At 32.8% G+C, this 14,054-nt stretch overlaps 1 protein-coding gene across 1 annotated transcript in view; it reads left to right on the top strand.

Moving 5' to 3' along the window:
• LOC145289182 (cilia- and flagella-associated protein 337-like) overlaps positions 1-14,054 on the top strand; it is a 1,233,457-nt gene that overhangs the window by 790,876 nt on the left and 428,527 nt on the right. Inside the window, exon 24 of the mRNA XM_080136389.1 lies at positions 5,644-5,739. Coding sequence (XP_079992515.1) covers positions 5,644-5,739 — 96 coding nt within the window. The remainder of the gene's footprint in view (positions 1-5,643; positions 5,740-14,054) is intronic.

Raw genomic sequence — 14,054 nt, 5'->3', positions numbered from 1 at the left:
ATAACTGATGCACCTCTCAGAGTGTGTCTCCATCTCACCAGTTGAAATTGTAATTTTTCCTCTCTTAAATGCAAATGAAAAAGATTGCAATGCTATGATATGTAATTCTATAGATTTGCCACCTGATCAATGTTGGGTATTTCTTCTCGTATCACAGAACATTTAAACATATGAAATGTTGTAAATCAAACCAAAACCCAAATTAGAAGAAACAAAAAACAGGTATTTTTTTCTTCTTTTGTATCTTAAAGAACTAATCAACTCTTTAAATTTCAACTGTCAATTTCGAAATCATAGTTGCAACAAATTTTATCGGTTATCAATTGGATTCCTGTTATGAAGTCTTCAGTGGATGTTTATCATCTTTCAGTTAATAAAATTGTTGTCTTTATCATTTGTCTGCACACCAAATTCCCTCTCATACCCCCCTCCCCCCTCTCTCTCTCTCTCTTCAAAGTCTTCACGCCCACCTTGGCCAAATTAGTTTAAGCATAGATAAAAAATAAAATAAAAATGAAACCTCAACTCATAAAACGAAACAGCATTAAAAAAGCAACACAATAAAAATAACATAATTGAATTGAAATGCTCTTCTCCAATAAATCTGTCACTTTGTCAGTTTGAAAAACGAGAAAAGGAAGATGATAATTGTAATTATCCTCATCTTTTGCTGGGAAAAGAAAATGACTGTAAAACCAATACAAGTGGAAGAAACTTAGACGGAATCATACATCAGCCGATAGCTTTGAGGTTCCATTTGCAACTGGAAACGTTAAATTTTCGGGTTCAATATCCTATTTTCATGAGAATCTCCTGCTATTCAACAACCAGATTAACACTCAAGTTTGCCTGGCGGTTGATGTATCAAAGGAAGCATAATTATAATAATAATTGCACGTGCAGCTACCCTTACATGGGGTATCCATTGTCTTTTGAGACTGAACGAAGGCGATCATATCTGGATACATTGAAATACTATCTGTTGTGGTGTATCCACCCTAAGAATAATAATAAAATCTTCTACTTACTAGATACGGGCAAAATGAATGCCGATGCTCAAAATGTATAAACATTTTGACCCCTCCTTTTACTTAAAAATCCACCAAAATTAGGAAATTAACTAATTTCAATGAATTTTTCAGTATTTATCAAATAATGATCGTGGAATACAATTTACTCATTATGTTTATTTGAATCTGAGTGAAGATGTATTACTTTTTTATAACAAAAAACACCTTTACTAAAGTTATGGTTTTCTGTAGTAAAAAAAAAAATGCAAGAATTTATTTTTGCTTTTTTTTATGAAAATAAAGTATCGTAAATTATAACAATTAAAAAAAAATAATAATTTTCACCGGAACATAAGGAAAAAAGCACCTAACGTTTGTATTAACGAAATCGATATAACTCGAAGAAAAATTATTTTCTCGAACTACCGATATTATCATTGAATTAAGTATAGGTTATTTAATATTTTCCCACAAAAAAAAAAAAAAATTGCAAAACGTACTTTTTATTTTTTTTACGGTTATGTAAGATTCTAATATTTTTATTGTATGCAAGAACGTATAATCATCAATGTAAGTTAATTTTCATATAATCTCGGAAAATAAAGTAAAAAAATTAAATTGAAAAACAGGAACATACAAAAATAATTAAATTATAAAATGGAAAGAATTGTACAAACGTTCCATGTCGGTAAGTACGGATGCACATTCTTGAAAAGAAAAAGAAAAAAAAATGCTCGGTATGCCGAACATTGTTAAATAATAATGGCATTATGTCATTAATATGCTTCCATACTTCTTTGAATTTCGTTACCATGCCTGTTTTTTTTTAACGAAACTAATTTTGTTGCTACCATAGCTACATTTGTGGATAATTATTATCCTTTTTAGCAAAAGTTAAGTACATTTATTGTATTAATTCATTATTTCAAGATTTTAACTTAATACTTCACTTGGAAATAATTCCAGAAAACTTATATTTCTCTTGCCAGAAAAATGTAAACGCGATTTTTGTCATAATGTATTTTTACGTGAAATCTAGGGTTTTTCAAATTTGAGATAAAATTATTCCATGTATTTTTTATTTCACACACTTTTTTTCTTTGAGAAATTAACTTTAAGTTGTAATCTTTTAAACATAATCAAAACGTAACCGAAAATTAAAAAAAATATTATGATTAACCGGTGCTCAAAACCAGGTCCGATACCTAAGCAGCTATTAGAATTGCCCGAACCTACTACTTGCTATCAAAACTTGGAGAATGTCTCCCAGCGTTAACACCCAGTTATGCACAAGTTATACACACTTGGCAGTTGAAATGATGCACATTATCACTGCCTTTGTTGTATTTGCTTTTCTATTAATATATTTTGTTTCAACTGATTATCAAGTTGTCTTTCTTCTGAACCCTTACGAGACCACAACACAACACTATTTTTTTTTTTAGGTGGCAATTTCTCTCACCAAGTTCATACAGAAATCCAATTGTTCTTAGACTGAAATAAACGCTTGTAAACTATAATCAAAACAAAATTTATGAATTATTTGTAATTTTTTTTTATCTTTAACATCACTAAAATTAACTTTCAGGGTTTTTTTTTTTTACATAGAAGTCACCTCTTATCAAGGCCCGGATTGCCACTCGAGGATGAGTGTTAATGGTATTATAACGTAGTAATCGTTAGTAGTGGAAATTTTGTAAATTGCATTACTTAGGGGAGAGCGGTTCATCAAGAACTTGTTTACGTTGGACTTGAAGACAATCAAATTGTAGTCAGCTGGAAAGCAGGCAAATAGGCGTGCAGTTCTAAGAAGGAAGCTTTATTCATGAAATCTACGTTTAGGTTTAGGCATAGATAAAGAGTGGAAGAAATTATTAATACTGGTTTTGGCTAGACGAGTGTTTTTCATAAAAGTTTGTCTCATCTTTAATTTGTGTCTGTACCCAATAACTTAAAAAGTTTTTATCAAAATCATTAGACAGTCTTATGGAATTTCGTTTGTCCACTTCCTGGCATATCAGCCATTTATATTTTCATAAAATGAGGCCTCAAGTTTTACAGTGCCCACTTATGAAAATCCTAATATGATTAAAGTTACAGAAATATAAAATTCTACAAATGCAAGAATTTTGTTGAATTTTATTAATTTAAAGACATTTTAATGGGAACTTTATTCTGGAAATAATTTCTTTTTGTTAACTTTTATTTACCCTGAATAGAGACATTGCCATTGAATTTTAAGTGAGTATTGTGGTAGGAACCAGATTTATAAGGGGAGATAATCTAGTTGAAAAGTTGGACAGCAATATGGTTGTTTAGATTCCCCTTTTCTAAAAATATTTAATGCTGTGAAAATAACATTTAAGATGAGAACACTAATCTGAAGAATCAAAATTCTACGAATTATCAATCATCATATAAAAAATCCTGAAAAGAATTTTTTTTTTACATATTTTTTACTTTCTTTAATTTTGCATCCATTTTTCCAGTTATTTTTTTAATTCATAACTTCAAATATTTGCTTTTCCTACAATGAATAAAATAGTGTTGAAAGGATTAATTGTAATTAACAAATCAGAGCTTTTCAGGTATTAGAATTGTTATCAGAATCAGACAACTTTTAGCCTAATTTCCGATTTGAATTATTTGTATTATTTGGACTAGTATTCTCATTTTAATTGTTATTCGCACAACGTGTATATCGTCAAACTCAGGGAATCTTCTTGTGTAACTCGAAAATCTGCACAAAATTTTGAACAGAAACCTTTTTTCTTTTTTTTACAAGAGAGTCACTACTTATCAAGGCCGGAAGGTCACTCGAGGATGACTTAATAGTTTATTTAATCGACAAGGATAGTATATTCCCATTCTATCAGGATAACGGCCAATGAGTTGGTCAGGTAGACAATGAGAATTGCGAACAATCGTTGCAAATGGACAGAATTTGATTTAGAGGATGACCCAACAAAAATTTCTTAAGATTGGACTTAAAAACAACCATGTTGTAATCAGTTCGCAAGCAGACCAGATAATTCTAGGAAGGAAGTGTTGTTCATGGAAGTTCTGTTTTAAATGTACAGAAAGAGAAAGAGGAATTCTGTACAGTGGTTTTAACTAGAGATTTTGTTGCGAGTGTTATTACAGAGGGAAACCATAAATTGGAGCTCAGTCGAGCACCTACCATGAAAATAATGATAGATTAGGAATAGTCCACCAACGTATCTTCTGTGAGAAAGAGGTTGTAAGTAAGAAAAGATGACGTTGCCTACTAGATTTCGAATTTGGTCTTCTATTCTGTTAAAGCAGGAAAGTTTGCACTGATTGGCACCTCCCCAGATGTGGCAACTGTACGCCATATTAGAACGTATTTGATTCATACATGTAAAAGGATTGCATCAGGAGTGATATACCTTCTGGAGCAGTAGAATGATCCAACCATTTTCCCAGTGACCTTGACAACAGATTTGATGTAAGTCTTCCATTTTAAGTCTGACGTGAAGGTCAGACCTAAAAGCTTATCGAAGCAGAAAGCTTCAAGTTAGGATCCGAGCATTTGTGGCGAAAGGAGAGAAGTTATGTTTTAGATGTATTAATTATTTTGTTCTCTTTTGTAAATTTAAGAAATGAGGATTAATAATTTAGATTATTTGAAGTACTATTTTCATCTTGCACGTTATTTTTAGAATGTTTTTATCTTCTTATGGTTTGTCATGGTTTGAGTTCAACCCCCCAGAAGATTGTTGCCATTTAGAACTTAGTTTTAGCTAGAGAAACATACAAAAGTGATTATTAGGTATATAATTACTAGCAGGACCTGTGGAAATTAAACAGATTGAGAAATATATTTTAATAAAGTTGATATTTTTCTGGATAGCGCAAAAAATTATTTGGGGGGCGGGGATAACAGCTAACAACAAGCACCAAATATGAGTTGATTAACATTTCTATGAAAATAGTGTCTATTGTATTTTAAATATAGAATTGACCCAAATGAGATTAATTGATAATTACTAATAAATATTGAGAAAGTACTATTGTGCTACATAGTTTAATACAAATAATAAAATCACATTGTAAGAGACAATCTTAAATTTACTTTTTCAGTCCAGCAAACCTCTTGGTAGACAATGTTGTTGTTTTTTTTTTATCCTGTTTCTTTTGAATGTTCCCCTTTTTTTCTTACTTAACGTTTCGCTGACTTCTTTCTTTTGTGAAGAACCACTGCATGTCTACTTTCTCACACCATTACAACAATGATCATATATTATTGTAAGGATATTCGAAAATGAAGCTACATTCAAGAGAGGTCACTCACATATTCTTGCCCAAGTTTGCCAGATTAGCCTTTTTAAGGCTATTTTTTGCGAATTTGGCCTTTTTTGACGCAATTTGTCTGAGAAAATTTGTATTTGCCCTTTTTCAAAGTGTAACGTACAGACTAACTAAGGAAGGAGGAAGCAGAATATTAGAAAGATTTTAGCAATTAAAAGAATCTGAAAAGTTTGTTAAAAAAAAAAAAAAGGACACAAAACAAACAATTGATTTTTATTGCAATAAATGATGAATTTACTGTCTCTTTCCATTCTTTGTATTATTTATAAATTGTTGATTGCAAATTGTTCTCTTCCTGCAGGAGGATCATTGGAAGATTGAACCTTATCGAGAACCAACTCCGGAACCAGAGCCAGAACCAGAGCCAACACCAGAACCAGCATCACCGGCAGAAAATGTAAGATATATATATTTTATTATAACACTGTTACAAAGAAAATAACAAAAGAAATCGAGTGATTGATTTCTGTACACCCTAACTTTAAGCCTAACCTTAACCTTATGTAAAAAAAAAAAAAAATGACAAATAAAAAAATTATGCTTCGCCAGTGTTTGCACTAAATTGATGAAGTTAAAATGATTGGACCCTTCTCGAGAGCCCAACATTCAAACTTCTCAGCCGAGCATGGATTGAGAATAAATACATAGAAGTCAAGTCTGCTTCAAAAAGGTGGGCTCCCTCTGTTGGGTATGAAAACTTCACACACTTGCCAATATCATATATCTCTACAAAGTCACCATCTGTCCATTCAGAACAGCTGATGTATTCACACGAATAGGTCACAAAAGAAAAACAGTTAAAAAAAGAAAACTACAAAGACACTAAAACTATCACATATTTCTTAAAACTTCTGTCGCTTCTTTTCTATTTTCCTTGGTCACAGCCACTAGCTCTCTGTTTTGCTGAACGAGAAAAGAATCATTGAACTTAAAAAAATATAACTTCTAACTTACGAATAAAATAAATCCAAAAAATGGAAACAAACAAAAAATATTTTATATAAATTTATCAAGTAATAAGTACACATTTCCTGTATAACTGAATGGTTTCTCAATTTTGGGGGACAGGAAAATTGAGGTTGGGGCACATTTAAAAAAATATTTTTATTCGTTCAAATTATTTTTTTTTCAGTTTTAAATACAAGTAAGGATGGGTTTCTTTCATTTTAATTTCAATTTTTTAAAGTTTGGGTGTTTGCGGGGGGGGGGTACCAATTATGAAATTAGCAACCATTTCACAAAAAAACAAAAATCAACCATAATGGAAACTACTTGTGTTTAATTAAGTAAAAGTAATGACAATGAACTTCACTGAACAATCTACACAATCTGGGTTTTTTTCCTAACCTAACCCTAACCTTAAAAGTTGGTTTAAATTGGTTCATATTGTGTAGAAGCATTGGAACTTTATTCGATTTTCATGTAAAGTCAGAATTGCTTACCTCACAACTGAAAATATCTGGATAAATATCTTAAAATGCATAAAAAAAACTTAGGTGGGTGCCAGAAAAATGTGTTCTAAAACATTAAATATTGTTTCTGCACTTCATTTTATTGTAGGAAAAAAATGGTGCTGGGAGATTCAATGTTTTTGTGAATATTTTTATAGTTAAATCATTCTTTTCTATTCCACCCGGGAAATGTCGGAATACAGATGCTGCTAGTACATTTTAAAACCAAAGTCTTATTTTTTTCTGTTTATTTATTTTTTATTTCAGCTTTACAACATGACAGTATGACTATTTTCTTTAAAATGATTTTATAACTAGAAGCATTTAACACCATAAAAAATTACTTTGTAAACATGCTTGAAACTTAAAACAAACATAAATTTTCATGCATAAAAACAAACAATTTAGTTGTTACAGAACTTATGAGTGAAGTTCTAAATAAGTTGCAATTGTATTTTGAGTGTCGCCCACACTAAGGATTAAATCTTCAACCTCCAGGAGAGTGTAACTTTACAACTAAATTTTACCAAGTACTTTATCCACTGTGCCATGAGTCTTTGCATCCCCGAGGTCACATCAACTGAAAAGTTGTGACAATAACTCAAGATGAGAACAATAGTTTGAAGAATCCAAATAATATGAATAATCAATCCGCATCTCAAAATTCAGAAATGTTACAGAAATTGTTACTTAAAATATAGCTACAATTGTTTTAGAAGAAGGTTTTACATAAACTCACATCTTTCTTGGATTTTACAACCATAACAACATAAACATTTGGTTATTTATTGTCATAAACTATTACTTAGGGCTAACAATTGTAATATTTACATTAAGGAGCTTTTTTCCACAACAAAAACTACTTCTAAACCAAATCTATTCAAACAAAATCAATACATTTCCTTTCTGAATTCGTTTCGCAACTATGGCAGTCGATTAACACACACGTCGAACTTCTAAAGCTTGAATTCGTTTTACAACTACAGCAGTTGATTAACACACACGTCGAAATTCTAATCACACTGATGCAGTTGATACACACTGTCCTCGATCTTCTGAACATACTCCTTTTATTGTCCAAGCGTTCGTCATCAGCCAATCGGCGGCCAGAAAAACAGTCACGTGAGGCCTGACGTCATCGCTCAATAATCTTACAAAAACCACAGCTGCCATTTTTAATTTCTGCCCTCCCTGTGATCCTCCCAGCAGGTAAGACAACACGCGCAGACACGTGGTCGCTTTCTTCCTTCATTCTGTTCGACTTTACACTTTCTTAAGGCTCACATTCACAAATATCTGTTAGTTTAGAACTAATCTTTATGCTGTAGAATCATTTTTGCTAGTAAACTCATATCTTAGCATTAAGTGAAACTTAACTACAAATAAATAACTGAACTACTCTAATAGTTTTTTTTTTACATAGGCATCACCACTTATCAAGGTGTTACATGATAAGGGTTATCCCCTTTTCATGTAAGTATAAAAATAGAGAGATTTAGTTAAAATGAAAATGAAATAGAATAGACAAAATTCGAACCTCGTCAATTAGGTTTAGAAATAGATTAAGAGAGAGAATTAGAAAATGGAATGTAAAACAAACCATTGTTTAGCTTAGAGATAAAATAGTTTCAAGAAAAGAATGTGCGTTGACAAGTCTGTTATGAAAAATTCAATTGAGGAATGCAACTATACAAGATAATTTAATAAACATGTTTTTAACATATTGGAAAAATAGGTTATTGGGAATATAGGTTAAAATTCCTTTTGTAAACAAAGGAAAAAGTTTTGGACACGCATGTCCAGAACACATGAAAGAAGACACATGTTTTAACATGTGTATGACGTCATGGAAAATGGGAAGTTCTAGATATAGTTAGAAACTTAAGAGAGAACTGGAGGAGAAACTGGGGGAGAGTCAGAGAGAGTCTGAGGACGACAGACGAGAGTCCAGGCATGGACATTCGAACATCTAGAAGCGAGACGGTCACTTTTGAAACTTAGAATGTGAAGCTTTGAATTCTTGACTCAGAAAACCATGGCCGTTCGTGAGAAGAAATAAACCCATCATGTGTTTTTATAAACGTCGTCTTTGTGTTGTAATTCTACCAAAAGGTAAAGTGAAAATTGTTATTATATGTCTATATATCTGTGTTATAAAATGTCTTAACATACACATCTTACATACATGTCTCGACATCTCATATCTACAATGTGAACTCTGCATCTCATGGCAACACGTCTAAGTATGAACAGTTTTATAAATATGAATCTCTTTATAACACGGACAATCTCTCTCTAACAATCTCTCTTACAACAACATCCCTCTCTCTCAACAACATCTCTCTCTCAACATCATACTTAATAAGACTCTAAGATTCCTATAAATATAACAAAGGCCAAGAGGCCACTCGAGGATAAGAGTTAAAGAGTGTACAGTAGAAATTGGACAATATAGTAACCGTTAGTAATGGAAATGCAGTAAATTTGCTAACAAGTGGAACGGCTAATCAAGAACTTGTTTACGTTAGACTTGGAATCAACCATATTGTAGTCAGCTGGAAAGCAGGAAAACGGAAGACAATTTCACAGGCGTACAGTTCTAAGAAAGAAGCGTTGTTCATGGAATCTACGTTTAGGTTTAGGCACAGATAAAGAGTGGGGGGGGAATTATTGATAGTGTTTTCAGCTAGACGAGTGTTTCTTGTGAAAGTTTGACGAGGAGGGGTGCCATAGATTGAAGCTCAGTCGAACACTTTCCATGAAAATAACGATAAAGCAGAGACAAACTCGCAACATCTCTTCTGTGAGATAGGTTGCAGAGAAGAGAAAAGGACATCTCCTACGAGGCTACGGAACTTACTGTGTTTAGCAGAGAGTTCGGCGCCATTTTAAATTTTCCAATACATCGATAAACACTGTATGTTTTTCGAGTTGAATAAACATGTTACATTAAATAAAAACGATAAAAAAATTATCCAGTTAAGTAGAAAAATAACTTATCTTACCTTTGCTAACATTTATTTGTTATATATTTGTTTTTTGACAACTTTTTCGAATTTAGTTTCTTCCCTCAACCTTTTTTTTTTTTATTATATTGCATTTTCCTTCCAAACACGGCACATTGCCACTTTGATGATGTAGGGGGCTACTATCAGGGACATAAGCTACAGGGGTACTATATGGGGAGTTGGACAGGAAAATGTCAGTTCACATTACACTTGAACTTCTGCATGTCAGTACAGTTGGGGAAGCAGGAACCCGGAAGGGAATTCCAAAGTCAAGCGGTTCTGAAGGTTCTCCTACATCTAGGGATCTCAACTGTGAGGGGGTGGGATTTTGCTGCTTGTCAGATTTGTCGAGGTATTTACGTCGAGGGGGTACAAGTGCTTGCAATTTGTCAAAGCATTCACCATTAAAGTACTTGTAGAACAGGCAGAGGGATGCTACACTTCGTCGATGGGACAGAGGCTGAAGCTTAGATGACAGTTTAGGACCTATCAGGTTGGCGACTCTCTTTTGAACCTTGTCTAGGAGTGAGAGACTGCTAGATTTTGGAATTCTCTCCCCCTTTCCTGCTTCTTTGACTGTACTAATGTGCAGAAATTTAAATTTAATGTGAACAGATATCTTGCTGCTCAACTCCCTACCTAGAGTGCCCCTGTAGGCATCGTGACACGTAGAAAATGGAATATGGCATGTTTAAGATGAATAAGATTTTTAAAAAATAATAAAATATTTTACATATACAATTTTTGTTGTGTCTTTTATTCTAAACCAATAACAAGATATAGATTTCATTATTTAAATAGACCAACAGTTGTAGACAGACATAGACATGCTTTTTATTTGCTCTGAATTTCAAATAAGAAATAAAGCAAACATTTCGTTATTTATTACATGACACCCAAATAATTATTTGAAGAAATATTTTATTCCAAGGTAATAAATCAACATAAACAGATTTATTTCCCTTTCAATTAAAAGTAAACAAAGTAGAAATATGTCTGAGGATAATTATCCTCATAAATTATAATTTATGATAAATAACACAGAGATGGTCAAAAATATACATTTTTTTTATCGTAAAATATGTATTTTAAACTAAAAACAAAACATTATTACATAATAACCATTTTAGCCTGTGAAAATAATTTTGAAAAATATTCAAATAATGTCCCCCAATATGAAAATGTTCGGTTAAAAAGACAAGAGCATGTTAGTCAAATACCGTCAGGTGAAAATAACTATTACGGAATCAATTTTTTAATGTTTACGTGAACAACATACACACACAAGTCTATATTCCAAATTTCAAAATGTTGACCATCTTAACGTTTATTTCTTTAAGTATGTTGACATGCACAACATACTTAAAGAAATAAACGGTAAGATGGTCAACATTTTGAAATTTGGAATATAGATCTCGCCATTTATTTGTATAATAGTGAGGGTACCCGGCGTTGCGAAGGTGAGGTGATATGGCGGGGGAGGGGTAAATCAAAACAAAATGGAAAATAAAGAATAAGTGAACGTAATAATCCTGTTTAGATATTATAACTTTTTTTAATCATAAAAACAAACAAACAAACAAAAAAACAGCGAACGTGATGCCAAATAGGGAATAAGCGAACGAAAAAGAAATGGCGTAAATAACTTTGTTTCAATGTTAAAACTTCTTTTAAAAAATCGGAAAAACAAAACAAAAAAAACAGCAAACATGAATGTAAATATTAAAACTTTAAAAATCGAAAAAAAAATCTATCTGATATCTAGGTTCAAACATGAAATCTTAAGATAACGACACTGTTGCTATAACGATTTGTCTATGATCACGTGAGTTTTTATATTTAAACTAATTCAAGAAAAAACGTTTTTTGCGCATGTGTGTTTGGCTAAATTGTCATGAAGGAACGATTTTTTGCTACCCCTCCCTGTAGAAAAGTGCCCAGTTGAGGGTGAAGGAATTAATGTTTTTAGCTAATTTTTCAATATTTGTCGTCGGAAGAGTTGAGCTTCTCGTGAAAATCGGTCGCCTCTAGCGAAAGTTTTAGGCAGATATACAAACATACATACATTTAAACAGATTTTTATATTATAGACTAGCGGGAGTGCCCCCGTGTGTGTGCATGCGTGCGTGTATAAAAAAAGAGTTTTGGTACGCAGGTAGGCTCGAATTTGAAGCCTTGAGGTGAAGGCGGAAAAGAAATCGTGATAAGTTTATAACTTACCGCTAGGCTAAGAGGGCAGAGGAAATGAGAATGGTTGAAATTAAACGGTTAAAAAGTTAAGTGAATGAGTTGACACAGGTGCGTAAATTTAACGAGATCAATGGCACGAGTGCCAGGGAGATTCGTTTGCTATACAGATTCAGTTTTGCTTTTGTACGGAAAAGCCCAACAAACACACGGTGAGAAAGAAACAGCGCAAAAACAGTGTGTAAAAGTCGCTCAAATGAAAGATAAAGACGACCTCCTTTCGTAAATTGTAGATATTATAATCTAGGGAGTATATAAAAAGTTGTGAGACGTGGTAACCGGCCCTAGCACCCCCCTACCCCCGACAAAAGCCTTTGCCGGACATACAAAAAAGCACACACACACACACACAAACACAAACACAGATTTTCGCTTTTATATAATAGAAGATAGAAGATGCTCTGTAATTACATCAAACTTCATAAATTAAAGGATTGGTATAAATAAAAGGTGAAATATTATTGAATAAACATATTTCTCCATATATATATTTTATACATTTTTATTCTTAAATAACAGGTCACAGAATAGATCTTCAATCTTAATATTATTGATATTATTAATATTTCATTTTTTTTATATTAGTATAGATAGTAACTGTATTGTATCTACATTTTGTTATTAAGGAAGTGGTATTTTACAGTTATCCTGTTTGTTTGTTTTTAGTTTGTTTTATTCAATTTTCACTCCAAACAAGGCACAGTGCCAAATTTAAGTAGGGGGTTACTATCAGGGACATAAGTTGCAGGGATATTATGAAGGGTGATGAGTAGCAAAATGTCTGTTCACATTACACTTGAACTTCTGCATGTCAGTACAGTTGGGAAAGCAGAATCCCGGAAAGGAGTTCCAAAGTTTAGCAGTTCTGGGGAAGAAAATATTGGAGTAGAAGGCTTTCTTACATCTAGGGATCTCTACTGTGTAGAGGTGGGATTCAGTTGCTTGTCGGGTTTGTGAGAGGTATTTATGTTGAGGGGGTACAAGTGTTTGTAGTTTGTCAGAGCATTCACGATTAAAATTATTGTAGAACAGGCCGAAGGGATGCAACATTTTGTCGATGGGACAGAGACTGAAGCCTAGATGACAGTTCAGGACCTATCAGGTTGGTGACTCTCTTTTGAACCCTGTCTAGGAGTGAGAGACTATAAGCAGATGCACCGGCCTAAATGTGACAACAATACTCCATACAGGTACAGGATACTTTCAGATGTAAGTAGTTTTCTAGCATGATAGAGAGAGCCCACCTTCTTTGCAGCTGCTTTAGAAATGCTGTCAATGTATCCGTTCCAACTCATGTTCCCTGTGAATGTTAGACCGAGGAGTTTAAAAGAAGTACTTTCAGGTAATGTGTTTTTGGCCACTGCTATTGGTGGTAGAGAAGGTTTCTTGTAATTATTAAAGGAAACAAGCTTAGTCTTGGCAGCATTGAATGTGACCATCCATTTTTGTCACCATTCCTCTACAGATTGGTGGTCTTCCTCTAGTGTTTCTGCCATTGCCTTGGATATGTGTTCATTTGTTTTCCCCTCATATCTGTTATAGAGAGTGGTGTCATCAGCAAATATGCCCATCTTAGAAACAATTTTATCAGATTATTTATGAATATCAGAAATAATAAAGGTCCAACGAGAGACCCCTGAGGTACTCCCACATTTATGTCATATTGTTTAGATGTACGACCGCCGAAAACAATCTGGATTCTTCTCTTACTTAAGAAAGATTTAATTATGTTTTGTATTCTTCCAGTCATACCATCTGATCGAAACATCTACATGGTAGGCAGCTGATGATACCCTTTTTCTATTTAACGATTTTAGTTACAGTTTTCTTTTTTTTACATCCTTTTTATATACTTGAATTCTCTTTTATTATTGTAAGCTTTTTAGAAGTCGGTTTATGCTAAGTCGGCGATAGGTTATTTTTTTTGTGTGTTTTATTTTTTTCTGGAAATTTAAATTACATTCTTTATTTTTATTTTTACATTTTTTTGCTCAAAGCTTCTTTAA

This window comes from Euprymna scolopes, chromosome 2, assembly GCF_053919585.1.
Source record: "Euprymna scolopes isolate OS-2025 chromosome 2, ASM5391958v1, whole genome shotgun sequence".
NCBI classification, from domain to species: domain Eukaryota; kingdom Metazoa; phylum Mollusca; class Cephalopoda; order Sepiida; family Sepiolidae; genus Euprymna; species Euprymna scolopes.
Note: the sequence above shows the minus strand (reverse complement) of the source record. Positions and strands in the feature narration are given on the sequence as shown.